The sequence below is a fragment of the Cicer arietinum genome, chromosome 3 (assembly GCF_000331145.2).
Source record: "Cicer arietinum cultivar CDC Frontier isolate Library 1 chromosome 3, Cicar.CDCFrontier_v2.0, whole genome shotgun sequence".
Classification (NCBI taxonomy): Eukaryota; Viridiplantae; Streptophyta; class Magnoliopsida; order Fabales; family Fabaceae; genus Cicer; species Cicer arietinum.
In genome coordinates, this window is record NC_021162.2 from 6,601,119 (window position 1) to 6,609,932 (window position 8,814).

The following is an 8,814-nucleotide window of genomic DNA, read 5'->3' on the forward strand; positions in this document are numbered from 1 at the left end:
AAAATACATTAAAAAAGTGATGCTTTGTCGGTATAAAATTATTTTGTACCGATAACTGTTAATATATTGACCACATAATAAATACAAAATTCAAAAGAAAAATTACAGATTTATTTCATGAATTGGTTCGTTATTTGGCACAATATTGATATGAGGCAAATATATATAAATCATTCGTATATGCGAGCCCTAATAATTTATCTGGCTTAAAGCATGGTATGAAAAAACCAATATGAAAAATAAACAATAAAAGAATATAAGAATAAGAATTGGAAGTAAAGAAAAAAAAAAGAATGAGTTAAACCTTGGAGCATGGTATCTCGTTAGTAGTAAGAAAACAAAACAAAACAAAAAAATCTGGAAGTGGAACTGAGCCTCTCTTCGGATCTCTCCTCCGCCTCTCACGGCGGAGCCTCTGCTCTACACGCCGCCGAAACTACTCGCCGACAAGGTTTTAATACTTTTTTTTTTTAATCTTTAAATCATGAAATATGTTTTCCATGATAAATTCAAATCTAAATTTTGCAACGGATCAATTTATTTTAGTTTGTTTTATTTGTTCGTTTTACGAATCAAACAGTTTGAAATTTTTTATTTATTTTTCTTCTCTTTGTAATCCCTTGAAGTAGAATTGAGGGTTGGTTTTTTATTTTCGCTTTTGCAGATATTATTCAGAACGTAAAATTTGCGGCATATTTGTTCTTTCAGGAGGCTGAAGCAGGTGAGAATCTTATCTCATTTCATTATTCAATTATTACTATATTTTTATATAAATTAATACATTTTTCTTTCAAGGGAAGGGAGTGAGAATCATAGAACTCTTAATTTCAAAAATATATGCGAAACCATTTTTGGTTGAGTTTAATACTTTAATACAGTTTTACATGATCTAATGAGTGATTTGGTGGAATATAAGATTCTTTAGATAAAACTAGTTTATACATTAGAGAGTTAAGCAGTAGAGTGACAAAGAGATTGAAAGTTCTACTCCACCCGGAACATTAACTTAAACTTTACTAACAAACTTACATTTGCAAATTAAAAAAAAAAAAAAAAGTAGTTTACACTTAAAAGTGTATCTCCTATTTTCTATGTTTTGTTCAATAAATGCAAAACTTTTGTTTTTGTAATGTGCATCTTTGAATTTTATAATATTTTTTTGTGAGATTAATTTTTATACACTATCAATCTGAAAAAGAAATTTATTATTGACAAATCACAACTATTCATTGATTTATAACCTTAAAAATAGTTATAGTGGAAGATAAATATTTTCAAAGATCTTGTGATTATGATTGATTGACAATGTAAAAAGAGTTTACATTGATGGTGTATATAAATTAAATTTATTTTTTAAGTATTTTCTATTTGAAATTAATCTATACACAATAATGGAAGTCTCTAAAGAGTAGTATTTATTAACTTTGATAGTACTTTCTTCTTTGTTCATTGTTTTAACCTTAAAAGTAGTTATAGAGAAAGATAAATATTTTCAATGATTATGTGATTATGATTGATTGACAATATAAAGAGTTTATATTAATAGTGTATATAAATTAAATCCATTTTTGAAGTATTTTCTATTTGAAATTAATCTATACACAATAGTTGAAGTCTCTAAAGAGTAGTATTTATTAACATTGATAGTACTTTCTTCTCGGTGTATATTTGTTCTTAACAACACACTTCTTTTCAAATTTTAAATTTTAAAACATACTTACATATTAAAATTGAAATTTAGATAAAAGAGATATTATGGAGACTAGACAAGTGAATTAAATTAAAATAAACGTTATAAAATAATACACAACAAAATATATATACAATGCAATAGAAAAGCAGAGAGCCATGTTAGTGCCGTCTTTCTGCTAGTAAAATAATAATATTAGTATGATTTGATTTGATGAATTTCATAGTTAGTAATAGACAGTTATTGTTGTGGGGTTTGTTAGGGTCATATTATTTTGAAGAAAAGGAGGGTATTTTGTCCTTATATAGTGATAGTCGGTTTGTCTTTAGTTGAGTGGTTAGGGAAGTTAGAATTTTAAATTATTTGATTGATTATGGTTTTCAATAATGGTTTTATAAAACCTGTCATTTTTTGGCTGATTATTCATGTAGGAAAGGTAAGCTATTAGAATAAATATAAATGTTATCAAACCAAACCAATTGCAGTTTGCACAGATGGATGGTTGAACCTTATGCTCATACCTGTTGTGACTTGAATTCAAGTTTAGAATTTTGGTTTTAATAGAAACCCGAATTTTACTGTAAGAAAACAGAATTTTAGTGATTGAAATGGATGAGCTTAGAACCTCTTACAATAGTCAAAATCTGAAAATGCAGCAAAGAAAAATGAAAGAAATTATTGACACAGTCACACATTTCATGACGTGGTTGAGATTAGGTTGAGTGAGAAAAATGAAAGAAATTTATGGACGCCTTTGCAAACACAATTTACACCATGCTTTCCAATTAACAGTTCTAATTCAGTTATCCACCTGTGGTTTATCATTTGAAAAATAAATTGCACCTTTTTCTTTTCAACAAGCTGATACTAAAGTTGATGCTCGTTGTCTCTGGTTAACACTGATTTCGTTTGTTAGGAGTAACTAAGGTAAGATTTCACTCATTGTATATATTGTTCTGATGTAGGTAATATATACATGAGCTTCTTTTTCTTTCTATTACAATGATTGGTTTGATACCTTTATAATCCTTTAGTTACTAATTCAAAACCTTTGTTAAATTCATTTAACTGCATACACGGTACAGTTTAAGCATATCCTTTGTTTGCCAATCTCTTTGTGGTAAATATCTATATAGTGATTCTTATTCCTCATGTTTTATCAGTTTCTGTTGTCAGGTGACATCGCCGATGTAGCGGTTTGGTCAAGTGACATACCGAGTAACCAGTTCATATGTAAGAGCCTTTTTGGATTTGTAGAGTTGACTATGATTGTTTATGGAAAAATCTCTTCTCTGCAATATCAAGTGCCAGCATTTGAGTTTCGCGTTTGCTTGAGAGAAAAACTCTTTGCAGCTGCTGGCATTCAAGTTTGCCCCTTCTCCTTTTCCTTACATGTATCCTGATTTCGATACCTGTTTATATGATGAGATGGCGGTTACAACCTTCAAAGGAACTCCTTGCGGAAGTTTCGAGAATAAGAAAATGGAAAGAAAGCCTTCTGGTAGAAGACGCGTATTTGTTCAGACTGAAACTGGATTTGTTTTGGGCATGGAATTAGATAGGAGTGATAATGTGCATACTGTGAAGAGGAAATTACAGGTAACATTCAATGTCCCAACTGAGGAAAGTTCGCTTACATGCGGCGACACGGTCTTGAGAAATGATCTGAGTGTTGTTAGAAATGATTCTCCACTTCTTCTCACAAGGAACATTTTACACAGGAGTTCATCTACCCCGTGTCTTTCACCTACCGGTCGGGATATTCAGCACTGGGATCGGAGTGGACCAATCGAGATTATAGGTTGTTCTGATATGTTGTCTGGAACTAAACAACTGGTTAAGGATATTATGCAGGCAATAAAAGGCGGCATCGAACCAATACCGATTCAGAGTGGATTAGGAGGTGCATATTATTTTAGAAACTGCAACAGAGAAAATGTTGCGATTGTGAAACCAACTGATGAGGAACCTTATGCACCGAATAATCCGAAAGGTTTTGTTGGTAAAGCTCTTGGACAACCAGGACTGAAAAGGTCAGTGAGAGTTGGAGAGACAGGTTTTAGAGAAGTTGCAGCTTACCTTCTTGATCATGATCATTTCGCCAATGTGCCTTCGACTGCTCTCGTGAAGGTTACACACAAGATTTTCAATGTTAATGATAGGGTAAATGGTAATATGCTCCTTAACAAGAAGCAAATAAGCAAGATTGCATCGCTGCAGCAGTACATTCCTCATGATTTCGATGCAAGTGATCATGGAACTTCTAGTTTCCCTGTTGCTGCTGTTCATAGGATCGGAATTTTAGACGTACGAATTCTAAACACAGACAGACATGCAGGAAATCTTCTTGTTAGGAAGGTTGAAGGGCTTGGAAGATTTGATCGAGTCGAGCTTTTTCCAATTGATCACGGTCTTTGTCTGCCTGAAAATTTGGAAGATCCTTATTTTGAATGGATACATTGGCCTCAAGCTTCAATTCCTTTCACCGACGATGAGCTCAAGTATATATCTCGTCTAGACCCATTTCGTGATTCAGAGATGCTTCGAATGGAGCTGCCAATGATTCGAGAAGCGTGCTTACGTGTTTTGATTCTGTGCACTTTGTTCCTCAAGGAAGCTGCAGCCTTTGGTCTTTGCTTATCAGAGATTGGTGAAATGATGAGTAGGGAATTTCATTGTCATGGTGAAGAGCCTAGTGAGCTTGAGCTGATATGTATTGAGGCAAAGAAACTTTTAGATCATGAAAATTTCTCATCTTTTGAGACAAAAGTAGGACTGGGAGACAAAGATTTGATCCAGTTTCAGTTAGATTGTGAGGATCACGATATCGATTCTGCTTCGAATATAGAAGAGAAGCTAACAACAGTATTGCTTTCTTCTCGATTCCAAACGAACAAGGGAAGCCGTAGAATTATACTTTCTAAACTAGACGAGTGTGTGGCGGAGGAGGAAGAGACTGGAAGTGAAGGTGAAATTAATATTTCAAAGCTGTCCGCATCTGTGAAAAATGCGACGATCGATGAGAAAAGTTTGCAGCACTCGGCGGGTGTAAAGCAAAGGAGCGGCTCTTTGGCTGGAATATCGTCTGGAAATACTAATATGAATGAGTTGCTTACAAGCTCAAGTTTTGTGAAGCTGAGTGATATGGATGAAGAAAAGTGGAACACGTTTCTTGAAATATTTCAAAGGTTATTAGTTCCAGCTTTTCTTAATTGCAAACAATGGAGTCTAGGTAAGAGGCAGAGACAGAGACTCGGAACCTCATGCTAGTTTGAGAGGCATTATAATAAATGAAATATGGTTTGAAACAATAAAGTTTTAATGGCTTGTGCAACCTAGAAATAATGAATTATATATATAGCATGTGTTTGTTTGGTTTTGGGTGAGTGGCACCGTGATTTCACAAAAGCTACAAAGCTAAGATTCCACTTGGACATGGAAAATTTGCAGTGGTTTTGAGTGAATCCGGAAAACTCGTCGTGCAACCAAACAGCTAAATAGATATATAGTTTGGTAAATAAAAGTGTGTACCAATGTTTTTCAGGAGATTTAAATGATATTTGTTGTGTGGTGCGTTTGTTCGCTTTAAATTCTTCTTTTTTCGCCTTTGATAAATTCTTCTTTTTTCGCCTTCATTCAATATGACAAAACAAATAGTAAGTAAGTTTTTTTTCTACGGATGAAAGAAATTATGAATAATTAATATACAACATTGAAAATTCACGCCTTCTAACATTTTAATATTTTGAAACAAATTAACGAAACAACACTTTTTTAGTTGATACATCAAAAGCAACAATAATAATATAAAATTAAAAAAAACTTTTTTTAGTTGAAACAAATCCTTATAAAAAAACAAATATTATATTATATTATATATCTAGGCCATTAACTAGTTACTAGCAACAAAGTACAAAATTGTGAGCCAGAATTATACACTAATGGATCGATCTCAATTGTTAGGCCCATGATTATTGATGGGTGGCTTGTGGGCTGGTCTTCCCTTATAATCCTTAGAAAACAAGCTTTCAATCTCTTTTGCAGTTTGATCAAAACCTTGATGTTTTTCAAATATTTGTCGCTTAGGCCTTGATGATTTCTCTGAGCTTCCCTTGACTGCCTTGCAATCTTGTGAACACTTGGTGTTTGTGTTGGTGGTGTGACTATTCCTTGGAATTACAAACTTTGTGGCTTTCAAATATGGCTTTGTCCTCATTATCATATGCTGCTGTTTATTTAAATTTAAATTAAGTTATAAATAATAAAATAACTACAATAACTAGATATTTATATTTATGTTGAATGTAATGATAAATAGGTTTAATTTCAGTTTAGGTCTTCTATTTTTACTTCACCTCAATTTTTTTTTTGTTTCATTGAGATATTTTTAAATCTAAAAACATTGTTCATGTATAATCATTTATATAGATTTATAAAATATATGTCATTAAATTAAGTCACTCAATGACTTGTCATATGACTACATTTGGGTTTAAAAATCAAGAAAAGGAGAAAAAACCAGATAAAAAGTATATATATATATATATACTTTTTAATCTCATCTGTATATTTTAATCTAGTGACTCATATGAGTTCATCTCACTCTCTCATAAACATATCATACAGACATGATATAATATAAAACATGATACCGTTATTTTATTTTATTATATATTTTATACACATCTTAATATCATGACATGATATTATATTTAAATAATAAAATTATTATTGTGAATCAAATAGATAGTATTTTTTTCAAATCAACTTATAATACTTTTAATTTTTAAATATTATAAATTAACTTACTAAAAAATTAAATAAGTAATAAAATAATTATATTAATTAATTACAATCCATTGACACTACTAAATAAATAATTTTAAAATTTTAAAATAACTATGAGTAACCAAATAATTCTATTTTATTTATTAGATAAACTATATAAAGATATAATATGCATTATATGTAAATAGAAAAACTACTTATGTAAACTATATTTATGCCGTCTCTTATTTTGTTCAAATAATTATATTTTTAACACCCATATTGTAAACTATATTTATGAGAAATCAAATAATTATATTTTTATGCCGTTTTTTATTTTATTCATCAAGTGAACCCTTATTAAGGACTCGAGAATGTAGAGTGTCAAATATCTAAACCATATACGATTACTATATGACTAATTCTAATATGGGTGTTTTAGAAAAAAGTTTAAAGGTAGATCTTTTAAGTTAATTTGATATAGTAGATTAATCCAAAATTTTAATAATACTATTAAAAAAAACAATATTATTATAAACCAGTAACAACATAAATAAAATATGTCGTAATAGTTCAATCTTACGAAGGATGTGTTTAATACAAAAATGAGTTTTATAATGATAAAAAATAAAAAACGAATAGAATATTTTATTAAAATTTACTATAAATATCGAAGTTCACTTTTTGACCAGGACTATATTAAACACCATCTATATATTGGTATCAACACATAGAAAAAATTACCTGAAGATCATTCTTTGGTGCTTGTAAGCTTCTAAAAGACTTCTTCAAACCATCATTCTCATCACCTGTGGAATGGAAGCAAAAATATACATAGAACCATTTATAAATTTCTTTCATAAAAAGCAAACTTTTAAGACCATTTATAATAATATTTTAATTATTATATAGACAATATGCATGTTATTAGCATAAATTATATTGAATTCACAAATTTCCTAAATATTTACAATAATATTATATTGGCCTTTCATAGTCTAGGAAATTAATTGCAAAAGTATATTATATTTCTTCAAAAACAAATTGCCAAAGTATATATATTATGATATACAAAAAAGTTTCCACTCCTACATATAGTTAGCTAGTAGACTCACAAATGATTTTCACTCAATTATGTTTTGGAAGGTGATGCTTTGGTCCATGATAATCATCATTGAAAGCTACAAAACCATCCATTTTCAGCTTTCTTGTTGGTTTAATACTTTTCTCCCCTTTACCTGAAATCTTTGAAGTTACTTTTCCATTCTTAGAATCCAAACTTGTCTCTTCGTGATGCATGATAGATCCAAATCCTAGCTTCCTCATATGAAAAGCTCTTGTAGTTCTCCCAAAAGGTTCCTAATCATAGTACAATCATTAGTAATTAATAATCAACATATAAATAGGGTGCTTCTAATATGGACCTTTTATAAAAGAGTTTAAAGGTAAACCCTTGTTAAAAAAAATTAGTAGCTATTAAAAAAATTAACAACTAAAATTAGTGATAGAAAAAAATCTATCTCTCTAATTTCTACTTCACTAAATTTTTTCACAAAATTAAAGAATAATTTTAAGTTATCTTTATATAAATTCTTTCACTTAACAACATATAAATAGTCCATAAGCTTCACCATACTATATAGTAGAGACACTATAAATATATATATACTTTTGAGTAGATATGGATGTAATTTCAACTACCTCATGCTTATTTTTGTTCCATTCCTGACCTGCATGCATATAAAGTTGTGGTAATTAATCAAACATAATCCAATCTTTACATTATTAGTTTGATATTATGAAAACTAAATAAACAAGTGGACAACATATATGTTTGGATGGATAATAGGTTTAGCAAAATCACATAGTGTAATTTTTGACAATATTAATTGCAGTGATTCATTTTGATTTTGTCAATCTCACCGACGATCTAAACATGCAAAACATTAGTTTACCTGAAACAACTTTTGATGATGAGTCCCTTGAGACAATCACGACCAAGAGAGATCCTAGTACGAGGCTTGAAAGCAATATGAAGATGAACTTCATCTTGTGTTTTCTTTTGTTTAGCAAGTGAAAGAGAGAAAAGTTAACTAGCAAAACATGAGTTTTATAGAGGGGGGTTCAAAGTCCAAAACCAAGTCAAAGCTAGGGTTCCGACACCTTTTCTACTGATTATAATTTTATTATTCCTTGGTGTGTTAAATACTTAGGAAACCTCAAAATTAAACAGGTGAATAAATTAATAACAAAGATGTACTAGTAAATATACATAATAATTTAAAAAAAAAGATAGTAAAACAAAGGTGTTATCCAATCTCAAAGTTTAAATGTGAAATTGATAAAACTATGGCGAA

The 8,814-nt window shown here is 30.1% G+C and overlaps 2 protein-coding genes across 5 annotated transcripts; one reads left to right on the top strand and one right to left on the bottom strand.

Annotated features, from left to right (window-relative positions):
• Nucleotides 1-218: 218 nt before the first annotated feature.
• LOC101503810 (phosphatidylinositol 4-kinase gamma 7-like) lies at nucleotides 219-5,280 on the top strand. Of its 3 annotated transcripts, none has more exons than XM_004491893.4 (3): nucleotides 219-451; nucleotides 665-721; nucleotides 2,854-5,280. In XM_004491893.4, exon 3 carries the CDS (start codon nucleotides 3,083-3,085, stop codon nucleotides 4,958-4,960), a length of 1,878 nt encoding a protein of 625 aa, XP_004491950.1. In that variant the 5' UTR covers nucleotides 219-451; nucleotides 665-721; nucleotides 2,854-3,082; the 3' UTR covers nucleotides 4,961-5,280. The 3 variants fall into 3 exon arrangements, with proteins under 3 accessions (XP_004491950.1, XP_004491949.1, XP_004491951.1); XM_004491892.4 differs by having other exon boundaries at nucleotides 2,867-5,280; XM_004491894.4 differs by lacking the exons at nucleotides 219-451; nucleotides 665-721 and adding an exon at nucleotides 2,159-2,617 and having other exon boundaries at nucleotides 2,867-5,280.
• On the bottom strand, nucleotides 4,437-8,523 carry LOC101504760 (uncharacterized). 2 transcript variants are annotated; one of them, XM_004491897.4, is made up of 5 exons: nucleotides 8,413-8,523; nucleotides 8,159-8,187; nucleotides 7,696-7,816; nucleotides 7,202-7,266; nucleotides 4,437-5,915 (listed from the first exon to the last, which is right to left on the bottom strand). In XM_004491897.4, exons 1-5 carry the CDS (start codon nucleotides 8,504-8,506, stop codon nucleotides 5,643-5,645), a joined length of 582 nt encoding a protein of 193 aa, XP_004491954.1. In that variant the 5' UTR covers nucleotides 8,507-8,523; the 3' UTR covers nucleotides 4,437-5,642. The 2 variants fall into 2 exon arrangements, with proteins under 2 accessions (XP_004491954.1, XP_004491953.1); XM_004491896.4 differs by having other exon boundaries at nucleotides 4,437-5,918.
• Nucleotides 8,524-8,814: the final 291 nt, after the last annotated feature.